The 13,150-nt window shown below is 40.6% G+C and overlaps 2 protein-coding genes across 2 annotated transcripts; one reads left to right on the top strand and one right to left on the bottom strand.

The window, feature by feature from the left end:
* The first annotated feature begins 170 nt into the window (after positions 1-170).
* LOC139464588 (uncharacterized) lies at positions 171-6,266 on the top strand. The gene is made up of 5 exons (XM_071246108.1): positions 171-379; positions 1,219-1,324; positions 2,665-2,771; positions 4,740-4,912; positions 5,432-6,266. The coding sequence occupies exons 1-5, from the start codon at positions 253-255 to the stop codon at positions 5,705-5,707; spliced, it is 789 nt and encodes a 262-aa protein (XP_071102209.1). The 5' UTR covers positions 171-252; the 3' UTR covers positions 5,708-6,266.
* Positions 6,267-10,380: 4,114 nt separating this feature from the next.
* On the bottom strand, positions 10,381-12,441 carry LOC139465060 (putative uncharacterized protein DDB_G0286901). Its single transcript, XM_071246758.1, has 2 exons — positions 12,375-12,441; positions 10,381-11,018 (listed from the first exon to the last, which is right to left on the bottom strand). Exons 1-2 carry the CDS (start codon positions 12,439-12,441, stop codon positions 10,381-10,383), a joined length of 705 nt encoding a protein of 234 aa, XP_071102859.1.
* Between the last annotated feature and the right edge of the window lie 709 nt (positions 12,442-13,150).

Below are 13,150 nucleotides of genomic sequence, written 5' to 3' on the forward strand. Positions count from 1 at the left end.
GTATTTGGTTGTTATAGCATAAAGTTTGTTGACCTGTCAGCGTCACTCGATCGTCAAGGGACGAGTTTAGCTGATTTGCTCTTCCGATTTAGGATGTTGCCGTTTTGGCCGATTCCAGAAACATCGCTGTGTGGAGCTTGTATTGATGTATGTCACGTGACTATCCGCACATGAAAACAAACACTTCCCAAGTTATGTAAGATCTGATTCGACGTTATCTACATAGATTGTCAACGTCACACGGTACTTGGCATGTTGCAGTACTTTGGAGACATGGGGAACAGTTTGATCAAAGCAGCAGCTCTAGATTTTGGCGCCCAGTGGGCGTGTTGGGCGGTGGCTGCAGCACTGCGGACTGAGAAGTTCTATGACCTAGCAGGTTGGTTCAGGGTAGCACGCTTCGTCCGCCATATAATCAGAGATCTGAGATCACACGTCGGCCGTACAGTAGTACATTTGCTATCTATGTCAAATGTGCTCATATGGGTATGTACGTGGGCTATGCACATAATGCAGTAGGATATATATTACGCTGAAGGGGTCGTTGTCGGCACGGTTTCTACAGCTATGTAAGGCAGGTACGTTGTGTATACAGAAATATATCCCAGCCAAAATCAGAATTCAGTAAGTTAGCCGGTACCCTAAACGGCAGACAAGTCCATATTCCACAACCCGATATAGAAACCGTTTCATGTCTGATTACAAGCTCAGGTCTTCAGCAACCCAAGGCGACTATGCTTGTGAGAGGCGACTATGCTTGTGAGAGGTGACTAACGGGATCGGGTGGTTGATGCATGTCATCATGTCCCATTTTGTGTAGATGCTCATGATGTCAATCACTGGATTGTCTCGTCCAAACTCGATTATTTAGAGATCGCCGTCGTATAGCTGGAATATTGCTGAGTGTTGCTTTCAACAACAAACAAACAATTAAACCGTCAATAATCTTTTTTTTAATTTTGCTTGCTATTCAGTCCTTGTCATGATATTTCAAACTAGACCATTGTATGAACATACAATCATGATGTGCATCTTAATTAATTAAATATCATCTTAAAAACTTCTTCCATTTCATTTCAAGTTTATGTACCTCATGAAATAATGTTTCACTGTGCCATCGCTAAGCTGGAGATGGGTCAGTCTTATTCCCCCCAGGACATAAACTTGATATGTAATAAAAACATGTTTAATATCCTATCAATATGTTGTGTGTTTCAGGTTCTGGTACATTTTTCCTGTTGGCATGGCAGAGCCTGAAATGGGGAAACACGTTTCATCCTCGACAAAGAGTGGCAACGGGTATGGTTATGGCGTGGGCATGTAGGTGGGTGAAACTGATCTTTTGGAGCCACTGACTACATGATAGTGATGGTTACTGGCATCACTGTCTAACAATAGTAACAGCAGCCGAGGCAGTAAACTCGAGCCCCTCATGTTTTAGGATGCATAACTGTTATGAAAATACCCCAAAGGAAAGTTTTGGCTGTATTTAAAGATAAATGGTTTGGGAACAAGGTGTATAATATTTTATAGAATTTGCACTCTGATAGAACCTGCATCGGCTGGTGGGAAATCAGATTTCAGTTGACCATCATAAAGGCATGGATCATAGCACTTTATGTGAGAAAAGAAGATGACAGACAGAGAGAGTGGAACAGTACATATCTGCCTGCAAATTTCACAGCTACAGTCAAAATAATGCTTGACTTCCATAAGAAAAAAAAATTAAATCAATAAGGCTAAATTAAAAATAGTCTTGTTTCTCAGGCACCGTCCGCATCATCATAAAGTTCACCGCATGTTTCGTTTTTATTTCCATTTTAAAAAATAATAATTTAAACGGTGGTCAAATACTGTATACCAGTATTTTATTCATCAAGGAATACATTTATATAGGGAGACCCTTTCCTGGGTTGATTGTACACAATTGTTTATTGATTAAACAACTGTTTATTGGTTACATACCAGTTTGACCAACTAAAAACCAAAAAAAGACTGTTACTATATTTTCAAAAAACATTGCCTGAGAACCAATTCTTTTATTTTTTAAAGCCTAACGTAAATTACAATAAAAAAAAAGAAGATTTAAACCATATTAAAAGAATTAGAAAGCTGCGTGGGAAAACATTCCTTGTCAATTAATGTTGTCCAGAAAGTTTCATCGGACATTACTATGTGCACACATGGTTGTATCTTGGCATTGTTGGATGCCGATAGTCTGCCTCAAGTCTGCAACAAATCTTAGTAAAAAATCTCTTTATTGGAATTAAAGATATTCCACTTATGGTTTTTATATATCTCAATGTGATATGTTATATGTTACATGGTTTGACAGTATCAATTATTGTATAGGATCTAATATTAGAATACCTCTGAATCTTAAAAAAGTCCCAATTTCGGACGACAAAGAAATGTTTTTCCCCAATTTGTCCATGATGGGGCTTCCTTTAGAATCTTTGATAAATTCCTTATACTTTTATATCTACAGTAAAAGGGTATGTGTGTTATACTAATACTTTTGTTGTCAAAAATGTTCTTCACATTCAATCATGGCTAAATCACATTGCAGAGTTACTTCCCTTAGTCATGTGAGAATTGGTACATAACAGACATGTATAGGAATGTGTAAGGAATGTTACAGCTGTATAACTGTTCATTTTCCAGGCTGGGTATGTACCTGTTCACGAGAATCCTGAAGGATGGGAAAGACAGGAGGTTTAACAATGTTCGTGACAAGCCTGGAGTTTTCCTAGCATACTGGACAATTCAGGGTAAATCTTGTCAGTGTGATGGCTCTCCAGTAAACCAGGTCTTGGGTTCTATTATCAGACCATCTAATAGCTATATGTTGTTCATACTGCAGCGTGCAATATTTCATCTGACTTTGAAAGGGCAGTCGGGTAGGCCAGTGGTTAAAGCGTTCGCTTGTCACACCAAAGACTGGGTTTGATTGCCCTCATGGGTACAATATGTGAGGTCCCCAGCTGGAATATTGCTAAAAGTGTCGTAAAACAGTACTCACTCGCTGCTGCATATGATCGGTCAAGTCTGGACCACACAAACCAGTGGTTGATATTATGAGCGACTTCCAGCACCATTAACATGATTAAGCACCAGGGGTAAGATGGCACGATCAGCCAAATCACTGGGTCTGATGATCCCATACGATCCAATTCAGTTGTCTCTTAGTCTCACAACAAGCAGTAGAGGTCCCATTCTGACCCAGGCCCCGGAGGAGGTAGTGAATAGTTTGAGAATATAGTTCATGGAGTTAATATTAAGTGCTTGATTATGCTGGTTGTGAGTGGCGACCAAATGGAGTGGGTAGTCAGGCTCAGTTGTCAGTGTGTCCTCATTCCCTGATGGCATGGATCTTTGCTCACAATATCAATCACTGGATTTTCTGTTACAGGCTTGATTATTTACAGGCTGCCGTTATATATTTGGAATATTGCTGAGTGTGTTAAACAACAAACAGGCAAACAAAGAAATGCTTGCCTGATTTGTACATTAACCCAGTAATGGACTTGTTTTGTTTTCTTGGAGTTTTGTATTTGTGCTGTTTTTAGTGTTTTCGTGGAAATATTATTGAACTTGAATAATACTTAGGTTTCTATCTAAATTAATTGATGACATGATGTTAGTGGAGGTGTTTTATAAGGAAAGCATTAATCAGTAGGCCACAGGACAGAGCGCCAGGAAAGTCTACTGGTGCTGTAAACATGGTAAGTGGCAGGCATCTCTAGTGGTTCTTGAGAAGATTTACTTGAGGATTATGTTTGAAACTTTCAAAGACATTCTGTGTCCCAAGCACTCACTCTGCATGATCATTTGTGCCCAATGACATTTTAGGAGACTATGACACAAACTTAATGCCGTCATCGAATAAAACCAGCAAAGATTCTCAGAATGCACTTGCACTGGTTTCCCAGGGTCTTGCATGTCCGTTCTCCATGATCCTTGACCCATTCGCAGCCATAGTTTCATCCCAGAATTTCAATCACTCATCATCTTGAAATCACCAACCAATTCTGAGCATGAGTCCAGCATAGATCTACAATGAAAATCACAATCTATTGCAAACAAGCCCTCGATTTATCCAATCAACTAAGAAAACTGTTATGATTAAGCTTATTGCTGTAAATGATGTTTTCCTGATTACTAAGATAGGAAGAGGAGTCCTAGTCTGTCGTCCAGACCCGAGCGAATATATTAAATAAGGAATCCAACTCAAGTCTAGAGTGGTTTGGCAAGTCTAGATTGCCTCAGCATATACCTGAGCTCCATTTAGATTTAATGTTTTTATTTTTGTAGATATATATATATTTAAATAAGATTAATTTCTGGGACTAAATGTTAGTCAAGAGAAATCCTAAAGGTACAAGACCTTCAAAGTGCTATTGGAGATAGCATGCAACTAGGCAAGTTGAGTACCAATCTCATTAAAATCAGACCTTAGTTCTTGCTACTGCTAAACAAAGCTAAGGTCAGATTTTAATGAGATTGGTTGAGTACTGGTGATATAGCTTCAGTTACAGCCACAAAAGAACAGGATCAGATGACTGTAGGACTGTCTTAAAGCCATTCCTGTTGAACTGGACTGAAACTGGACTCAAAACAAGGCAATCCTGGTGAATGGGTGCAGGGTATATGTACAGAATGATGATGTTGTACATTGAGTAATGTAGGATGGATGACACTGGGAGTGTTATTTATGAAGGTGCTGACACTGTTTGCAGGAGTGTGGGTGATGTCGACCCTCCTTCCTGTGTTGATGCTCAACAGTAAGAAGGAGGACAAGCCGGTCTCCACCAGGGACTACATAGGCTGGGCGCTCTGGGCACTCGGCTTCTTTTTTGAGGCTGTAGGAGACTACCAGAAATCTGCTTTCAGAGCAAATCCAGACAATGCTGTAAGTATCCATCTCGATTAGACATAATAGTTTACTGTAATAATAATAATAAAAAAAAATGCATTGTGCATTAGGAATGGAATGATGCTAGCCCTCTGCATCAGTCAACAAAACACCGAAGCACATGTTTAAAGAAAGTAGGTCTTGAAAAAGTTATTTTTAAGTTGTTTTCTGAAAACAGTATCACAGTATCAGTACCGGTATTTACTACTCTAAAGAAGTTAAAGATTTCTACATATTACTTTAATTAATCCGTCGTAGTCATATGTCAAAAACAGGTGTTCTTTAACTTCCTTTGTACATTTGTATATTTAAAGGCAAAGTATTTTTTTAAGTTTGTTCAAGGCATCTGGGATTCAAATCCAGGCAGAGAATCCTTGCATGGCCAAAGGGAGGCAACTTTTGACAACAAATTACTTTGCCTGAAACGACTGAGTCAAAGAATTCCACATTATATCTATAGAAGTATAGATTGGTTCTTTGTTACTTGATAAAAATGATAGTATTTCATTCTTGCAGGGAATGTTTATCAAACACGGATTGTGGAGTCTTTGCCGACATCCCAACTACTTTGGTGAAATTCTGATGTGGACGGGCTTATATATAACATCATCGAAAGCCCTGAGTGGATTTGAGCATATAAGCGTCATTTCGCCTATATTCTTATCTTTTCTTCTCACACAAGTCAGTGGAATTCCACTTTTAGAAAAATATGCTTCCAAAAAGTGGGGTTCTAATCCCCAGTATCAGCTATATGTGAAGAACACAGCTAAACTTGTGCCCTATATCTGGTGAACATGGTAACCATGACAACAGGAAGATGAAGAGGATGATATTTGTATGATGATTTGTGTGTATGTGATCAAAACTAGCAGCATGCCATGTCAGGGAATTATAGATCATTTTTCTAATTTGTATTTTGTATGATTAGTTTTCTACATATATATATATCTCAGATGGCATTACGGGTCCACACTTTTTTATATTTTTTTGGTTTGTAGATTGTCTGCAAACAGCTTGGTTAAATAAGAATAAAATTTTGTTTGTGTAGCTTGTTTTTATTTTTATTTTCTTTGGCATTAAACTGTTTTGGTCAGTACATTTTATGGACCAAATAAATGTTAATTCGTTTAAATTTGTAGATGTTGTTGACCAAAATATATGGTCAATTATTTTTAACAATGTTAATAAAGTATCTTTGAATAACTGATGTTTTGTGAGACTTTTGTAGCTGTTTCTTTTTATATTCCATATCCAGCAAGAGAACGTTGTTAGGCAAATAAGAATACATTCAAATTATTTTTATTTATTTTTCAAATCTGAAAATCAAAATTTAGAAAAAAGTGTTGGCCTTGTTTGCCTCATAGCCAGCATAACTATTTTCTATTGAAATAAAATATTTTATTATTATTAACACTGCTTTCTGTTGTTTCTGAAGGTGAACTAGGCCTCCGTGAAGTGATTTGGTTATATTTTGGTTTAAACTGTTGAAGCAAGGGATGGTGAGGTTATGAAGATGTGTAACTTCCAGTTTTCAAAATATTCTTGTTTCTCATGACTTGGCAATATTGATTGAGACATAGTTACTAACTGGTGAACTCCCGACCCCTGAACCCCTGCTCAGCTTCACCAAGAAATCAATATGTACTGAACTATATCGTGAAATCAGTAAATACCAACACAATATCAATGAATAATTAATAGAAGTATATTAAAATGCACAGGATTTGGTTTATAAATCATAAATACAAATTGGTCAAATATGTGTCAGCAGCTATATATATATAAAATTCCGGGTAGACTGCAGTATTTGGTCCCCACTTCGGAAGGAATGTTTTTAAGTGTTTACGGAAGTTGTCGAAAGTGAATTTTCATAGGAAAATGATCATCGATAGATACTTTCTCATTCAAACAAATCATTTGAAACGTTGAATTCGTTTTGACTGTCATATAGATTCTAGGACCTAAGTCTGTGGATCCATCTGGACCTAGTTCAATTTCTTTTTCTGCTTCTTTTTCATCTTTTTCTTAAACGATCATTTTGCTTCCTAAGTTTAATAAATGTAAACACGGCCGATGAACTTAGAAACTGATCAATTGAACAACTGAAATATTTCTTTTCTGATAATGTTTTGAACAAAATAATTGTCATACATTCCCGCATTCGCCCCATACGTATGCAAAGATGTATTCACTGTACGCCAAGTCGACTCTGTTTTATTTGTACAAGCCACACTTTATGAATTTACAATGTCGTGTCGTGGGCCTCGAATCGCCCTCGTGTCGTTCTACTAGTGATACAGCCAACCTTCTAGAAAGTGCAACCACGCAAAGTTCCCGAATGAGGGAGTAAGTCCTGGACGTGATTCGACGACAACTAGGGGAGGTCACTCTATTTTATGAGCGCTTCAATTAGCTGCCTCCAACAATAATCATAAACAGCCTTGCAAGGTCTACCTTAGACTAACATCTAGTCTCTGAAATGAACATATCGTACATAAAAAAAACAGTTGTTCAGTTATCTTAATAAAAATATAATAAACAGCCTGATACTGCAGTGATCTAGACTTGCCAAACATTATAGACTTGCATGGGCAGTTTTTGATATATATTTGTATCAGGGTCTGTAAGACAGACTAGGTCTACCTCCACATGACACCCTCTCATTTCAAGAGATTAAAGTGTGAACACAGTGGAAATATGAAAATGGATAATATCAAGTATTAACGAGTTTAAGAAACACATTCTATTACACATGTAAAATGAACATAAAGTACATGTATTATACTCGCGTTATCAGCAAAACTACATTTAGCCGTGATCCAGTCAACTGCCTCCAGAAAGCGCATTTGCAAATGACCGCCTCCGTGGTCTAGTAGTAGAGCGTCTGCCCGGAGAGCGGAATGTCCGGGGTTCGATCCTCGACCGCGTCATACCTAAATACGCTGAAAGATGGTACGCTCGGCATTAAGGGGCTAAAACAGATATTTGATAGGTTCGGAGTCAGTATACAGTGTCTCAGTCCGGTATTCCTGGTATCTCAGTGGGCTAGCACTATACAATCGGCGTCAGTCTGGACTAGCACAAGCAGCCACACACACACACACACACACACACGTGCATGCAGGTCGTGGTATAAGTGGAATACTCTTGGACGCGACATTAAACCCCATTCCACCTCCACCCCAACTGCATCTGCAATTACATTGTCTTTGCCCTGGTACAATGGAGCTCAACTGTGGCACTTCAATAAAGGAACTATAAGAAACGATACTATACTAGCCACATAAAGAAACTGTGCACGGAGAAAATATATTCTGGATTGAAATACAACACAGCAAGAACAAAATGATGCAGACGCTGTAGCAGCTGAATGATCGGACCATAAGAAAATGTCAACGGGACCTGAACAACATCTGTTACGATGACGTCAGAAGTTAAAAATGGAGTAGGGGGTCAAATCATCACAGAGCCACCTCCAAAACGATTCCTCTCCACAATACAGTTGCGTGCATAACGTTCTCCCAAACGCCGGTAGACACGTTGGCGCCCGTCACTGTTGGAAATGTTGAACCTCGATTTATCTGTAAAGACAACATTTCTCCACCATATTCGAGGTTGGCGAACATGATTTCGACACCATATTAGACGGTTGACTCGATGACGGTGTGTCAGGATGGGACGTATGGCAGGGCGTCGTGGTCGAGTCCCGTACTGACATAAATGATTCCTGACAGTGTTGGGATGGATACGGCGCAGTCCAGGAATTGTCTGGGACGTCGTTACTGCCGTTTGGACCCTGTGTCGGAGATGTGTCATTCGAATCCATCTGGCCTGTCTTGGCGTCGTTACTCGGGGACGTCCTGAACGTGGGTGGTCGGCAACGTCATTTGTGTTCTGATAACGCCTCACCAATGCCGATATCGTGTTACGATGGCATTGGAAATGTGTTGCCACCTGTAGTTGCCTCATTCCCGCTCGGATCATTCCAATGGCTTCATGACGCTGTGCAGCTGTCAATCTTGGCATGATTTGCTTGTGATATGCTTGTGTCTGCGCCTGAGAAGTTTTGAATTTTTGAATGACCACAGATCATGCTTTCCAAAGTGACAGCGAATTTTGAGTTGCACATGCTGTATACAGCTGCACAGGATGTACGTGCAGTAACACACTGCACGTCCATAGGCCCCCATCAATGACGTCATATCGCATGACACGTGCATGAGCGTTTGAATGTCTCCAATAATTGCTGTGTTCAAACCTATATTTCATATATGGACGGTGTGCCCTTATATCTATATTTTCTCCGTGCACAGTTTCTTGATGTGGCTAGTATAATACAATCATGTTTGTTTGCATTTTACACCTGTTACACTGATACAGCATTAAAGCAACGGCAAGCGTTAACACGCATTTCACAGGGGAGTGCAGGTGATATGTTCTTGATAGATCTACTTTCAAGCCGAATGGGCGGCGGTGTAACACACAGTTGCGGCCTGGGTGGCTCAGGATAGCACAGATACCAGCTGTCGTCACTTCAAGGCCAGCCGGACCACAACTTTCCTTCCGTGACATGTAATCAATCAAGTCACGAAGCCTGCACACCCAATCCTAGACTAACATATAGTCTCTGAAATGAACATATCGTACAGAAAAAAACAGTTTTTCTGTTATCTTAATAAAAATATAATAAAAGGGAGCCTAGTGACTCTCTCCAGATACTCCAGTAAACTAGACTTGCCAAACATTATAGACTTGCATGGGCTGTATTTGATATATATTTGTATCAGGGTCTGTAAGACAGACTAATCCAATCCAAATCAGTCGCCTCCAAGGAAATGCAAGAGAGCGGGGACCAGTTCTAATCCTGGCCCCAACAGGGTGGTTAACCGATTAGCTTTCATCACACAGGTGCATGTGTATTCGTGGTTTGAATTATGAATGTGGCAAGGAGTTTCAAACAACAATTTAACCAATTGTTATGCATTTATTTCATGGTAAAATTGATCTCCTAAAGTCATTGTACAAACATGTATTTCAGAAATATATAATCTCTTAATATGGTTTTTGAAAACAAAAGAGTAAATAGTATGCCAAAATGTGGCCAGTTATTAGTATTTCCATTCCGTTCCAGTAAAATACGTTTATAACGAACACGCTTATAACAAACTGACGGATATAACGAACTTGTTTGGACCCGGATTTGCTGTGTATTCGCTGTATATATGCTTATAACCAACTAAAATAAGTGGTCCCTTTGATTTCGTTATAACCGTAGTTTACTGGAATCGAATGGAAATACTAATAACTGGCCACGTTTTTACATTATGTATACTATTTACCTTTTGGTATACAGAGCCTTTCAATGTATATTAGTCCAGGAGTTAAGTTTCTGATCTGCTAAAAATCTGAAATGTCAATGTTTCTTGAGTATGCTGTCTGTCTGTGTTGAGAACCAATCAGTTTGGCTAAGCTGGGGCAACCGGCTTTTTCTCCTCCCCTTCTGCCCCGCTCATTGCCATGGCATTGGCGGCGATAAACTTGCCGACATTACCGCAGACCGTCATCTCGCAAACAGTTTGCATGTTGGCCAAATCTCCATTCATGCCGTTGTTGGGGTTGTAGCCGCCGTTCATGCCGTTGTTGGGGTTGTAGCCGCCGTTCATGCCGTTGTTGGGGTTTAAACCGCCGTTCATGCCGTTGTTGGGGTTGTAGCCGCCGTTCATGCCGTTGTTGGGGTTTAAAGCACCGTTCATGCCGTTGTTGGGGTTGAAACCGCCGTTCATGCCGTTGTTGGGGTTTAAAGCACCGTTCATGCCGTTGTTGGGGTTGTAGCCGCCGTTTATTCCATTGTTGGGGTTTAAACCACCGTTCATGCCGTTGTTGGGGTTGTAGCCGCCGTTCATGCCGTTGTTGGGGTTATAGCCGCCGTTCATGCCGTTGTTGGGGTTGTAGCCGCCGTTCATGCCGTTGTTGGGGTTATAGCCGCCGTTCATGCCATTGTTGGGGTTGTAGCCGCCGTTCATGCCGCCTCGGGTCATCATCAGTCTCTGCACACACTCATTGACGGCGTACTGGGAACATGCCTGGCGCCTTGTCAAATGTTCTGCAAAGGAGACGAACCGTGTTCACACTAAACTTACGTTAATGGATATAAGAGTATAGCAATGGTAGTCTGAGATGGAAGAGTGTTGAACGTAGATGAACACATCCACTACTCAACCGCAGATAAATATGAGTGAGTGAGATAGTTTGATTTTACGCCGCTTTTAGCAATATTCAAGCAATATGAAGGCGGGGAGACTAATATGAACAATCTCTAACTGACCAGCCCCTTGTCGTGATTTCCTGAACCTCCGCAGCGTCCATTCTCATTGAAATCAGACCCTTCATTCCGACACGACACGTCTCTGTGAAGCACTGAGGATAGTCTGTCTTACAGACCCTGATACAAATATACATCAAATACAGCCCATGCGAGTCTCTAATGTTTGGCAAGTCTAGATTACTGCAGTATCGGGCTGATTATTATATTTTTATTAAGATAACTGAACAACTGTTTTTTTCTGTACGATATGTTCATTTCAGAGACTAGATGTTAGTCTACACTGAGGATACCATCATAGAAGGTGGCGCCAGGTGGACTCGGAGCTAACTTTGGCCGCCCAATGAAAATGCAGGATGCGTGGGTTCTTCAGCCAATCAAATGTCGACTTTCAAGGACGATTCAGCCACATTTCTTAACCACCTCTATTCTGAAACTTCCTCTCCACAAACGAAACACAAACATACCCTCATTCGTACACCCCTCTGGGCGAGGATGCCATGGCGCTCAGAAACGGTAGGATGTATACACTATTCACAACAATGAAATAGTCGGGCTTTACTTTCATAACGTAACACCTCGATTATATTCGTTTTCGAGACACGCACATCAGATATGCTTGTCAAAATGCTTCACTCACTTGTACCAAGAAATTTGAATGTTCACCTGACGAGATCTTTGAAGGTGACTCGGATCTTCACGCAGAAAGGAATCATATCGATATGATGTTATTGAGATTGGGTCGTGTAGATAGTTGAATGAGCGATAGAAAGAAAATGAATATTAAGAAAAATGTTTTATCCCACAACTACGTACGTACACAATTTACTATACCAATGACCTGACGTATGAATTTACCCACTTAATTAACGGCTCGGAGTCAATATACCGTGTCTGAGTGGGGTATTCATGTTAAACTGCGGCATGGTATCTCAGTGAGCTAGCACTATAAATCGGCATCAGTCCGGACTAGTACAAGCAGCCACACAAACACACACACTTACATGCACGTCGCTATAATAGTGCAATAATCTTGGCCGCGACGTTAAACCCCATTTCACCCCACCTTCACCTCCCAACAGAATGGAGATGTAATACCCTGGATAACCGATGCTCCTGACACTGGATGGTACTTACTGCGTGAGTCTGTGGGCAGGGCTGCTGCAGCAGCGGCTAGGATGAGGACAGTGAGTGGAGAGTTCATGGTAGCTGGTCACATCCTCACGGAGTCCCCCAGTGCTTTATATAGTGCGCACCTCCCGGGATTGTGCAGGGTGCGCGTCGATTGTATCTAACGTATTGTGAAGGTTGTAATAGCAATACGAATTTATCTTGTCATCTTCTTGTCACCTAGTTAGTGACCTGATCGGTGATATCAGATCACACGTCACCGACTGTCATTGCCCATCATTCAAATGAAACACTTGTCTTTGATCATTGTGACAAGGAGCGCCATATATTGCCTCTATATTTCATGATTTTTAAAAGATTTTGTTAACGTTCAAAAGACTCTCGATTTTCTTTTCTGCGCAATCTCATTATATCTAATATTTTAATGAGACTGCTTTTGTAAGGCAACAGATGCTGGCTGGGAGTGATGGACAGACTGACCAATACTAGGTGTCACGTGGTTAACTCATCCAACAGAAGCAAATCACTTCCACAGGCGAGGGTTTAACGTCGCCTTAAAGATTCTCGCACTTACGTAGCGACATGCACCGCACATGTGTGAATGCTTTGCTGCTTCTATCAGTCCGAGCTATAGTCGGTTTTGTTGTACTAGCTCACTGCGATACCACGGATACCAGACACAGTATTCTGAATACGAGCGGACCAGATGCTCGTTCCACAAAGCGATCTTAGCACTGCGACTGTCGTAAGTCAGAGTTAAGTTTTGGGAGTAACGATCGTCT

The sequence above is a fragment of the Haliotis cracherodii genome, unplaced genomic scaffold (assembly GCF_022045235.1).
Source record: "Haliotis cracherodii isolate W230 unplaced genomic scaffold, xgHalCrac1.p SCAF_17, whole genome shotgun sequence".
Classification (NCBI taxonomy): Eukaryota; Metazoa; Mollusca; class Gastropoda; order Lepetellida; family Haliotidae; genus Haliotis; species Haliotis cracherodii.